Source organism: Lathyrus oleraceus, chromosome 4 (genome assembly GCF_024323335.1).
Source record: "Lathyrus oleraceus cultivar Zhongwan6 chromosome 4, CAAS_Psat_ZW6_1.0, whole genome shotgun sequence".
Lineage (NCBI taxonomy): Eukaryota > Viridiplantae > Streptophyta > Magnoliopsida > Fabales > Fabaceae > Lathyrus > Lathyrus oleraceus.
In genome coordinates this window covers 246,859,357-246,872,982 of record NC_066582.1, presented here as the reverse complement: position 1 = coordinate 246,872,982, position 13,626 = coordinate 246,859,357, and the positions used below count along the sequence as shown (strand labels likewise).

Sequence of the window (13,626 nt, the reverse complement as noted above, 5' to 3'; positions counted from 1 at the left end):
ACAATCACCAAAACAACACGTATAATATTGGAATACATCCATTCATATTATACGCCATACATACATACATTATGCAATGAGACTCCATGCATGCGGTACCGACTATTCGTGAACATATAGTTCAACCTCACCGACCAAATCCAGGTACGGCTACCAAGCTCACTAGTCCCACTCATTTGAGACCTAGTGACTCACTCACTAATTCCTCACCATGGGAATTAGCTACCACCCCAAGTGCTATGATATGCACGCTAATTCACCTAGCATGAAAACATCAACAACAGTCCATAATGACTAACTCACTAATTCCTCACCATGGGAATTAGCTACCACCATAAAGGCCACAATATGCAAGCTAAATCACTTAGTCATGCAAACATCAACAATCATCCACAATGGACATACGCTCACACTCTAAGCCATAACAGTCCATTCATAATTTCATACATAACATATACATTCACAGCATTATGCATACCATCATACATCATCAACACATGTATCAAAACATCATATCATGTCAAATAATTAATCACAGTATTAGCACACTCTACTAATACCTACACTGCTCAAAACAACGGGAAATGATCCCTACTCTATCATACATCAGCTAAATTACATTACTCAGCTGAACAACCAAAAACTGTACAACAACAGCACAGAAAAATCACAATCCTGCCCATACGCGTATTGCCTAGTCCCATACGCGTATGGCCCAATTCTCAGCCAATCCCATACGCGTACCACCTATCTCATACGCGTATGCTACGCGTACCACCTCCCCATACGCGTACCAACAGAGATCAAACCACGTTCAAAACATCATCTTCCTCATCCATACACGTATTGCCTAATGCCATACGCGTACCAGACCATCTCATACGCGTATTGCCTAGTGCCATACGCGTATGACCAGAAACCAGAATTCCAGATCTGCTATGGTTTTCTCTGCTACGAGATCTCCCAATTCCAACCTCCTACAATCCAATTTTATACAGTAATCGTTCATATCATCTAACACGAATCATACCCTATTCAATCTCACCAATTCTAACATTTTTACATCTAATTCCTACGAATTCCTTTCAATCATAATCCAATTTCGTTCATCCAAAAGTTCACAATTTCATCATGCGTCATTCCAATTAGAGTCAAATCAATGGTCTATCACTACCCACTACATGTTATCCCATAATACCCATTAATCGTCGATAAACCCCCCTTACCTGAGTTAATCCGGCGAATCTTTAAGCTTCAAGCTCTTCCTCTCACCAACCCTTGTTCTCTGGTTCTCTTTGCTCTTTTTCCACTTTTCTGTCTCTTTTTCCTTTTCACGTGAAAAATAAACATTTTTACTAAATGGGACCTTTTCTAAATTCCAACTTTTATTCCAATAAAATAATAATCCAATAATAATAATTTCAATTATTTAATTAAATTAATAAATATATTATTAACTTAAATTAAATAATTATCTTGTTTTATCGGGGTGTTACATCAAACCTCAAGCCAAACTTAAGTGCATTCAAAAAAATGTGATGTCACATAATATGTCATAGCACCAAAGGAGAAAACAGTTGAAAGGAAAACACCAAAGATGGTGATGCCATTACTGTGGGAAATTTGGTCATCTAAAGCCATTCTTCTATAAACTGTATGGCTATCCTAGGTCTGCTCATCATCAGGATCACCGTCAATTCAGACCCAAACACCACATTCCTATCATCAAAAAGCAATGGGTCCCTAAGACTAATGTCACAAGTCTGATAGCTAATTGTCCCCTCAGAATCTCAACCAAAGAAGAATGGTACTTTGACAGTGGATGTTCTATACACATGACTGGAAACTCAGACCTGATAACTGATCTTCACCCTCATGACTTAAGCTATTTAACCTTTGTTGATGGAGCTAAAGGTGAAATAAAGGGGATAGGAAAGCTTGAGTGCCCTGGAGCTCCTAAACTTGACAATATTCTTCTGGTCAAGGGCCTGACTTCAAATTTAATAAGCATCAGTCAGCTAGGGGATCAAGGTCTGAGTATCATCTTCACTAAAACTAAATGTCTAATTGTGAACAATGACAGTGAAGTAATTATGAAAGGAATCAGGACCAACAACAACTGCTACATATGGAGCTCTCAAATGGATAATCCCTCTAAGATAAGCACAGCTGCAAGAAGAATCTTCAAGGGAAAGGAAAAGTGTCAGATAAGATCACCTAACCTCAAGGAAGAAAAGGTCATGATGGCCCAAACACCTGAACATATGACTGGTGGTATGAAGTCTGAAGGTAGTGAGAGCCTTGCTGGAATTGAGACACAAGGAACTATGTCAGTTGAAAACAACAATGCTCAACCAGGGTGGATGAAACTACTGAGCATTATCTACAATGTCACATTCGATGCTATGACATTGTATTATGACAACCTGACTGCAAAGAATTTGTATAATGAAAAGGGAAAATTAGGGGCTTGGTTTCTTGAGAAAATATGGCAATTAATGAGGAGTGGAAAAGGCAACAAGAATATTGGCTGCCCAATAAAAAGAAAAAGCCACATTACTAATGAACCATCTCTTAGTATTGGAAATAGCATACTCTGCCTGAACACAATCAAACTCCTCAAAGAACCTCTGCTAGGGTAAAGAAAGTTTTCTCAAAAGTTCAACAACATGTCTCAACATCCGTCAACATCTAGCTCAAAATCCTTTCATACTAAAACTTCCTCCATGAAATTTTTAGATGAAGATTTGATGGAAGTAACTCTCTGCGTATGATACCAGGTAACGTTCCAAGCTCACCTTCCATGGCTAAAGCTAAGCAAGGTAACACTCCTGAAAAATCACCTGATAAAGAGGACATGCACTCTACTGATTGCATCATAAGAAACCTAATTACTAGCATACTGAACGAAGAGCATGGAGTTAAGGACACTTTTACCCCTCTGTCCAGAAAGGAACCCTCATCTGAGGAAGAAAGCCAAGCTGAGAAAGAAGATAACTCATCTAAAACAGAAAAGGAAGTAGCTGCTGAGGGTCTGTGTTCTCTTGGAAAAAACTTACCTAGTATGTCCCCTGATACTGCTCAAGACATTAAGGAAGAAGGGTCTGAGGAAGAAGATGACACGTTGGTCAGTCTTGTGAAAACAAGTGTAGTTAATAGACTGAGAAAGAGGAAGAGTATGGCTGAGATAAGGACAGATAGGAAAGAGAAAAGGGTTGCTGGTATAGGTCCCTCCAAATCGTGGAGTAAAGTAGAGGTCAGGAAGAAGGAAGACATTGAAAGTTCTGAATCTAATGAGGATGTTGAAGACGATGTTCCAGACATCTCCTCTGACAAAAGAAAGGCTGTAAAGAAGTCTTCCAACAAAGTAGCTGCTGAGTACCTAGAAAAATGGAGGTGTGTCACTCAAAGAAGGGTAGCAGTTGAAAGAGAATTGGGGAAAGAGACTATTGAAGTGAAGGAAGTAATGGAGTTAATCAAGGTAGCTGGTCTTATGAAAACTGCGACTGCTCTACCTCAATGCTATGAAGGGCTAGTCAAAGAATTCATTGTAAACATTCCTGATGAGAGTTATGGAAAAAGTAGCAGGGAGATCTGCAAAGTGATTGTTAGGGGCAAGTGTGTGAAACTTTCACCAACCATCATCAACAAGTTCCTGGGGAGAGGAACTGATGGAGGGGTGGATCTAGAGGCCACAGATAATGAGATTTGTAGGATGATTACAGTTAGCCAAGTTAAGGAATGACCCAGTAGAAAACACCTTTCAGCTAGTAGACTAACTGTCAAGTATGCCATCTTGCATAAGATTGGTTCTACAAATTGGGTACCTACTAATCACATTTCTACCATCTCCATTACTCTTGGGAGGATCATTCATGCCATTGGAACTAAGATAAACTATAATTTTGGCAAGTTCATATTTGAACAAACCATTAGACATGCTTCTACAAATGCTGTGAAGTTACCCATTGCCTTTCCCTCCCTTATCTGTGGGATCATCCTGAGTCAACAACCAGGAATCCTGAGTACAAGTGATATTCCAAGCAGGAGAAAAACCCCTCTGTCCATTCATTATAAGTTGTTTGAGGGAAGTCATGTCAATGATGTCATGACATCGGCTAGAAGGGAGTCTACAGCTAAAGGAAGCTTGATTGACCAACTGAAAGAGACCTGCAAGGAATTGGACAATGGGATAAAGGTGGCAAAGGCTAGAAAAGAGGCTTTAGAAGTTCTTATCTGTAGCCTGGAGAAGGAAGAAGTAGAAAAGGCTGGGAAGGACTCAACTACAAGATCAAAATCCCAATCCAGTGGAAGTTCTGGAAGCTCAGAAAGTTCTGAAGGTACAGGTGAAGATGAAGATGAAGGTGAAGAAGATACTTCTTCTGATTAATTGTCCCTGGATGTATTTAAGACTTGGAGGGGTGCTGGAAGGGATGGTGGAAGTTGTTGCTGTTTGGAAAGCTGATGTTCCTTCTGTTTTTTTTTGTATTTTGTGGCAGTCCTCATGATGCCTGTTATGTAATATTTAGGGCTCTTAATGAGTTCCTTGAATTTGTTCATTATCTCAGTTGTCTGCTGTGTATAATGATGTTGTGTACTTCCTGAATTTTGTTTTAACATGCTTAATGTTATAACATCTGTTTTAAACTTTCTCTGCTAGACTATAGACATTTAGTTTGTCTGATTGGTCACCTTTGGTCAATTTTGACTAAAAAGGGGGAGAAGTGCTTGATATGGAAATTGGATGTGGTGCACAGGTGCTGATGTTGTAGCAGATGGTGCATAGGTGTTGATGTTATTGATATGGAAGTTGGATGTGGTGCACAGGTGCTGATGTTGTAGCAGATGGTGCATAGGTGCTGATGTTATAGCAGATGTCAGTATGACATTCTGGCTGGTACAGGTGCTGGAGTTTTCAGTAGCTGTTTTTTATGAATGCACAGATTTAGGGGGAGAAGAAGTACCCTGGTGCATTTGTGTGTCTTACTAGTTGCATCCATAACTAGTAATTCTGATTGTTGCACAGATTAAGGGGGAGGAGAAGTACCCATGTGCATGTGTGTATTACTAGTAGCCATAGCTAGTAATTGTTTTTGCTTCTGCTGCTGATTAAACTACTGTTATATGGTTTAACTGCTGATAGTTTGCCTTGTGAACAAAAAGGACATATATATGTTTTAGCCAAAATTTTCCAAAGGGGGAGTTTATTGATTCTAAGTGTTGGCAGCAATTTTGGTAAAACAAAGAGTGTTCACAAGATGTCATGTGTGATGTCTTAACATGAGATATCCTATGTACCTGCTGAAGTTGAAGAACATATGCAAGCAGGATTGTTTCAGAATGCCACTTACAATGCTAAGGCTTCTGATATTGGATGTACCTGCTGGAGCTAAATTGGAAGACATATGCTGCAGGGTTGTTTCAGTTGACATACTCATTGTCATGGTAACTGATATGGCTGTACCTGCTATAAAAGGAAACTGGATTATGCAGGATTTTTTCCAGATGTCAGACCCGATGTCATGACATCCTATACACAGAACATTCAGTATGAATGTCTGGTGTTTTGTGATTGCACAATTGGTGGCAATCATTGGTTGATTAAAGATATGGCTAGCTGGCGCATTCTATCAGGGATATCAACCATATTTGTTTATTTTCCAAGGAGATCTTTACAGCTGATATGAAAAGATTTGATTGGAAAATATATCTAGGGTTTTCAAGCTGTCCAATGTTTCTATAAAACGGGACTCAGAAAACCTGTTTGAACACATAACCAATACTGAGCGAAATTTAGAGAGAGAGCTAGGGTTTGTGTTTGTAGGTCATTCAAGTCATCCATAGATGATTGAATTGGACGGATTTGTCTTCTTGATCAAAGCTTTGAAGCAAGATCAAGAGTGTGTCTTCTTGATTGAAACTGTGAAGTAAAATCAAGAATATTGTAATTGAAAAGTATTTTCTTTTCACAAGGGATTGTTGTTTAAGATCACGGGTTTGTGATTGTAAGGGAAATGAGTGGGTTCTCATATCTAAGAGTGCTTAGGTAGAAATTGCACGAGTAGAGATTAGGTGAGAAAGACTGTAACTTGGTGAAGTGTACGAATAGTCTTTGAACTAATTCTATTATAGTGAATTTCCTTTCTGGCTTGGTAGCCCCCAGACGTAGGTGAGTTGCACCGAACTGGGTTAACAGTTGCTTGTGTTGATTTCTTTACAATTCTGTTTAATTATCCATTGTGTATTAACAGATATTAGTGTCGTGACATTACCTTCGACATCTTATATCTGATACCAGAATTTCAAATTAGAATAGCAGAACTGATGATCTTATTGTAGTTGACATATATTAGGTGAAGGTGGGTTGAGATGACATTGTTGAATCTATAATTGTCAACACAACTACCTTTCTCTTTACACTTTATTGTTTGAGAAATATGTGTTGGAGTAATGGTGATATGAAAGTCATATACATTGGCCTATATTTTCTGATCAGATTGCCTAACAGAGGCATTTAACCAGAACTACGTTACGAGATTAGTGTAGATGAGTCCATGAGACATGTTAAAGTAACCTTTAAACTTTTGTTTGGAAATAGTTTTCACTAGATCAAAATATTTGTCTTTCGACTCATCGAAATCAACAAACTTTTCTTTGATAATGAACAAAAGATTTACATCTCCGTTGAAGGTTTTGTAGATATTTTTTGAATAAAAAGAAAAGAGTTTTAAACTAGATTTGAAGACACAAAGAGATGAAAATGAACTGATATGTGAATAGTGTATAAATAAATTGGAAAAGAGGAAACGAAACAATCAGAAAATCTCAAATACCTCCTTGAAAATCCAAAAGATATGTTACATTTTGAATATGTGTGATCATTACTATTCTAGTTATATGATTCCAAGGTACAATGATTTTTTTTTTAAATATAAAAATCATATATTACCTCAGGTTTTCATATAACCGAGGGGAAAAATCACATATGACCAACAATCCAAGAAACTTTATTTTTAATTTTTAAATTAATGATCTATTCTTTCGGTTAAATTTAATAGTCGAGAGATTATATTATCAAGATAAAGAAATCTCCTCGGGATGGATTGCAAGAAATTTAAAAAGATATGTTGTTCTCCAAGAATCAATTATTAAACTCTTGATTTAAACAATTTATTTTAATATTTTATGTATTAAAAAAGCTTTTCCCCTCAGTTTTTAACAAAAACCGAGAGGTATGTGGTGTTTGGGTTGAAACATATTTTATTGATTTTTTTATTTAAAAATAAAAATATTTTACCTCTGTTTTGAGTAATAACCGAGGTAAAATATGCACGTGTTTATTCAGTTTCTTAAACAAATCTTCATCGTCAATTTAATGAGTATCAACGTTTAAGATGCTGTCATTAGTGATCCTCGTGAAACCTAAAACCTTCATTATAAAAACATTTTGAATATTAAAATTTGAAAGTAGCGAATCCACAAGAAACCCAAATGTTTTGAAATCCTCTATGTTTAATCATAGCGCCATGAGATTTTATAAAATAAAAGTATCAATGTGATAGATTGCAAGAGTAGAAAAAAATTTAAATTTATTTAATATATGGATGATTATAGTGTATTTACTTTGTCAAAGATTTATGTGATGGATTACAAGTACATAGGAAAAAAATTGATTCAAAAGGTTTGTATTCTAATATAATCTCTTAACTGAATATTTTATTATGTAACCTTTTTTGTTATATCAGACATTTGATCTTCCCCAAGATCAATGAAACGAGGATCCCCAATATTTACTCTTCTCCAAGATATTCATCATTTGTTCTTCACTGACAGCGATGACGATGACGAATAATATATTTATTTTAATATTATTCGTAAACAATGTAATGAGTATTTAATATATATTTCACGTCTGATGTGACATATGTTATTTATAGTAATCACTTGTGATCAACTGGGTTGATCTATACCTTGAAGGTCATGTTGTCTATCAATGGTGCCTTCAGAATCAACCTCCCATCACTATGATACACCTTCATATGATTCTTTTCTATCTTCATGTTCTACATTTTTCAAGTAATTGACATACGCTTATCAAGTTACTTATCATCGAAGGTACATACAACACATCAATGATGTTGGATTTTTGATCATCCTTATGACAACAAAGATGTCTCCATTTCCACCTAATGTGATATGCCTTCCATCTAGCTTTATCAATTGATTCATCTAGCTTGGTGAACAATCTTTATTACTAGTCATGTGGTTATTGCATCCTGAATCCAGGTACCACATGTTGGTTTGCCTAGTGTTCGATTGAGTATTGACCATGAGTAACACATCCTTATAATCAATATCTTCAGCATGTGCATATTGCACTTCATCTTTATCTTTCGCCCGTGCTTCCTTCTTTCTTCGACAGTCTTGAGCATAGTGGTTAACTCCTTGACTATTGTAATATTGCACCTCTTTCATGTCAACTTTCTTCCCAAAATACTTGTTATCCATGCATTTCTTGATCGAATCTGTGTGATTCTTTGAGTTCTTGTTTGACTTCTCATCATTAGCAAAATTATTTCCCATATTTCTTGACGAATCTTGCTTGTAGTGTCTGTTTAGCCACCTTCTCCCCTTTTGAGTTCCTTTGCTTCACCCTCATTTCATGAGTCTATAATGGAGCTTAAAGTTCTTATAACTTTATCTTAGTTAGGTTCTTGGAATCTTCAATTGACACTACAATGTAATAAAAATTCGTAGACAAAGATCCCAACACTTTCTCAATCTTCTATAAATCGTTGATTGATTCACCACACGACTGCACGTGGTTCACTAACAACACCACACATGAAAGGTATTCCGAGACTGATTCATCTTCCTTCACTTGAGTCATCTCGAATTGTTTTATCAATGTCTACAACTTCATCCTTTTTCATTTTTTCATCTCCGTCTTTAACTTGTCCCACTCTCATTTTGTTGTTTCTTCTTCAATAATCTTCTGTATACTTATGTGTTAAAATGATTAATTTTTATTAGATCATAATTTAAAGTCGTTATACATGATAATATATTTCAATTAATTAAAAAGAAATAATTTAATGAATATGCAGTGATATTATTAAAATTATTTTTTTACTGAAAAAGAAAAATCTATTAAAAGATATATATTTTTCTGACTTAGATTTTCTTAGCACAGTACCTTGCATATATGTCCAATAAAAAATCCTGATGCATACACTGCACGGAGCCACTTTCTTGATTAAAAAAAATTGCTCCCCGCCGCCCAACAAATTGTTAATCTTCCACTCCATCTAGATTTTTTTTATTTTTTTATTTTTTAATAACCATTATCTTTGAAACATAGGCCAATTATCTCTTTCTTCTATGATTAGCCTAAAGGAATTATAAAGAAATTAATAAAATAATTATTAATGAACGAAAATAATTTTTTAAAAACAGAGATGCGCATAGATAGAGAACGAGAAGAATACGTGGTGGGAGCAGCGCAAAATAGGGTTAGAGACACACGAAGGCCCAAACTTAGTTAAACAAAACAAACACTAATTACCATTCTTCTTTTCATCTTTCTCCCAAAAAAACAAAAACGCCACCACCTCCATCTTCCACACCTGAAAATCACTTTTGACTTCTACCTTGTTTCGATCTTCACTCATCATCCAAACACCTAGGTATACTTTCTACTCTCTTTTCTTCATTTCATTTTTTTATTTCTACTCTTTCGATTTTCATTTTCGTACCGCTTTTCTTTATTTCAATGTTTTCACTTCTAATTCTTTCCAGTTTTATTCTATTGATTCTTTCATGGAATATCATTGACGACAAATATGCCTTAGATTTTCAATCATTAGGCCGTTCAGATATTTTCGTTGCATGTTATAATATTATAATTTGATTTATTTATTTGCATGTAATTCTCACATCAACTTGACACTAAGATCTTAGGTTTTGTTAATCACTTTTGCATATCAAATTTTGTCTAATTGAATATCATTGAGAGCAACAAATAATTTAAAAACATATAGATTGTGACAGTGAGTAAATATTCATTTTTAACTTTTTGTTCAAACTATTTGTAACTTGGGCTGGGCAATTAGGTTTTTCCATGTCTGTGTGTAATAATAGCGAATTGTTACATAATTATGTGTTGCTTGCCAGGTACGAGGGAGGCGAACTTTGCGTGACTGATTGGCAATGGGGGGTGCATTAGGAAAGGGTGACTCACCCAAAAAGTCTTGGGTACCGGAAACCAAGCTTGAGGCGAAAATGGTTGAAGCAATGCAACGGAGGGAATGTCATGGATGCTCCACGAGATCATTCAATACTATAATACTAAAATTTCCAAAAATTGACGAGAGCTTCAGAAAATGCAGAGCCATATTCGAGCAGTTTGGTAGGTTTCCACTTCAAATTTATGGTCTTGTTAGATTCATATTTTGTGTTGATATATATATATATCTTCTAACAAAAGCCTGATATAGAGTTTGAAAGGCCGAGGCTCGAACTTTGTGAAGGAGAAAATACTAACATAAAGACTAATAAACTAACATTTGCTTATCCAAAAATAAAGAAGTTTGATATAAATATAGTACATATGCATGAGAAATAGCTCATTTTATAGAATCCATTTATTATGACTAGATCATGAAACACTAGTGAATCATATAATCGGAGTTGCATTATAATTAGAATTCCGTTTGATTTTATTTCATTCTAAAGTTAATAAGTAGTGCATTTGTATGTGATTGTAATTGCAATTATCAAGCTCATTCAAAGGCTTTAGCAGTGGCAAAAATGTCATTGGTGTGTTTGTCACCGACTCATACATGGCCAAATTGACATATATATATATTTCTCATAGTTGTTAATAGATGATTTGTTTTTTGCTACAGATGAAGATTCTAATGGGGCAATAGATCAGGAAGAGTTGAAGAAATGTTTCAGTAAGCTGGAAATTTCTTTTTCTGAGGAAGATATCAATGAACTTTTTAAAGCATGTGACTTTAATGATGATTTGGGAATGAAGTTCAATGAGTTTATTGTACTTCTTTGCCTTGTCTACCTTTTCAAAGATGACCCTAAGGCACTTCATGCTGTATCCTAACACACATTATCTGTGTCATTTTAATTTCATTATCATACACAATATAAGTAGAGATTCTTAAAAATTCAAATTTGGAAAATAAACTAGTAACACCTACTCTTTGGAAAAAAAAATATCCTGTCTTGTGTATTTTGACCTCTGGTTGAATTATTTGGGGATATTATACATTTAACACCAACCTTTTGTTTTTTATTTAGAAAACTATTTGTTTAATTTCAGGTGACATTTCGACTTCACGAGCATTGCAATGTTATTAGCTCTATGTAGTTTTTTTTGTTATGGCCTTTGCTTTTCTTTAGGACAACGTAGAATTTTGAAGTTATAATTTTGTCATGCAATGAAAATGATCGAAAAATCTGTCAAAATTGAAGAACTGTTAGGTTATAATCTTTGAATTTTGAAGTAATGCAATGTAGTAGGCAGGAAAAGGTATCTCATCCTTGTTTTCCTGTTTTCATTTATAGTTGATAAGTCATGAGTTTCCATGTTTTGTTACCATTTCAAATTGTTCTCTGTGACTTGTCTAGAAATCACGAATTGGCATGCCGAATCTGGAGGCCACATTTGAAACATTGGTTGATACATTTGTATTCTTAGACAAGAATAAGGACGGGTATGTCAGCAAAAATGAAATGGTCCAAGCTATAAATGAAACTACATCGGGGGAACGTTCTTCTGGAAGAATAGCCATGAAAAGATTTGGTTAGTTGTCTCTTCCTCTCTATGTGTTTAAATACAAATGCATACGCATTCAAGTTGCAGTTCAATCTTGCTTGAACAAACACGCACACACACATCTTAGGAGCATGCATTATACACTAATGTTTTGAAATCTGCTTTAACACGTTTTCACGAGAAAAATGTGTACATCTAAATTGATTAAGAAAAAGAAAAAAACGAAGAACATCTATTGTGTTTTTTATAACATTAGCAGCAGCAACATTTAAGGAATCAGAACATGGCAGGGTGAGTATCGTCGTGTAATCTCACATATCAGAGAGGTTGTCAGTTTATCTGTTATATTCTTCTGTTTCCAGCCATATTAGTATTTACCATGCTCATGCCGGAAACATAGAACTATCCTTTAAAAGGTCTATAATATACATATTGGAGCCTAATATAAAAAACTCAATTCCCTATCAGAGTCTGGTTAAAAATTTGTTGGGTCACCCTCTATCGGGTCACTGTCATCAGACTATTCAGGCCATGCTTCAGATGTCCATTCTTGAACGTGAGAGTGTGTTAAGACTTAAAAGTCACACACGTGATGAGTTAGGTCAGATGTCCATTCTTGAGCGTGAGAGTGTGTTAAGACTTAAAAGTCACACACATGATGAGTTAGGTCCAATATAATAAACTTAGCTTGGTATTAGAGTATATCCATCGGGCAACTCATCATTTATATCTATGCATCAAGTTCATTAGTGTTGGGGGGTAAAGGCATGTATTGGAAAAAAACACAAGCCTCACATTGTATAGAGATAATAACTAAAATGAGTTTCTAAAGAGTATACCTTTCACCTTATATGTCCATTGTCTTTATTGTTTCTTGCTGAGTTTATATATATTCATTTAACAGTTATTATTATTTGTTTATTTGCGAAAATGCAGAAGAAATGGACTGGGATAAAAATGGAATGGTGAACTTCAAGGAGTTTCTTTTTGCATTTACACGGTGGGTTGGAATTGATGAAGGTGAGGATGAGTAGAATACATAGGCCTGAATCATGTCATCTAAATTGTCTTTGGCTCTATCTTCTGCTAATAGCCAGTAGCTTTATATGCTTCAGACAAAACAAAAATGGCTTTTCCAGTTTTCACTTGTAATAAAGGACAAGTTGCTTCACTTTGAATTTTATTTCAATGAAATTATAATTCGTGATGTAAATATACTAAATAGTAAGTGCTAAATTGAAGATACAGTCAAACTTACCTGTTGAATGCTACTATTACCTTGTAGTAATTGTATTGGCTTCTTTATCATTCTCTTCTCTCTTTATGTAATTATGTGATAATTTATTAATAATTATTTGGCTAGTTTGGTAGGTCAAAATGAGGTATATAGTGTCCTAATTGTGACTTGGAAAGTGCTTAGTCTTCATTATCGTGGAATATTGCTAAAATTGTTCTTACAAATCTATGAAAGGTGTTATAATAAGCTAAAAATTGAAGAAAGTAAAGTGTAAAATAGTAAACAAATAATATTGCTAACTTAGGAGCTTTTTTCCTCTTCCCACTTTTTGGATTTTTAATCCATTTGGGTTTGGATTCGGTCAAAGTCTAATCCATGTTTTTTAAAGTTTAACTTTTGGAAAAATCTATCTAGCAATTTTTTTCCCTACCTTTATGGTGTGGGTTGCATGATTATTTGAAAATCTCAAGCGGGAATTGAATATATGACCATCTTGCATGATCATTTCTTTCACACTCTACACCTCCTTCATAATCCAAAACCCGTAAAAAAGTCATTTTCAATGAACTTTTTGGTTTCAAATCATCATTCTTGT

The 13,626-nt window shown here is 35.0% G+C and overlaps 1 protein-coding gene across 1 annotated transcript; it reads left to right on the top strand.

Annotated features, from left to right (window-relative positions):
* The first annotated feature begins 9,386 nt into the window (after window positions 1-9,386).
* On the top strand, window positions 9,387-13,102 carry LOC127074869 (probable calcium-binding protein CML21). Its single transcript, XM_051016275.1, has 5 exons — window positions 9,387-9,686; window positions 10,174-10,408; window positions 10,908-11,110; window positions 11,647-11,821; window positions 12,731-13,102. The coding sequence occupies exons 2-5, from the start codon at window positions 10,210-10,212 to the stop codon at window positions 12,826-12,828; spliced, it is 675 nt and encodes a 224-aa protein (XP_050872232.1). The 5' UTR covers window positions 9,387-9,686; window positions 10,174-10,209; the 3' UTR covers window positions 12,829-13,102.
* The last annotated feature ends 524 nt before the right edge of the window (window positions 13,103-13,626 follow it).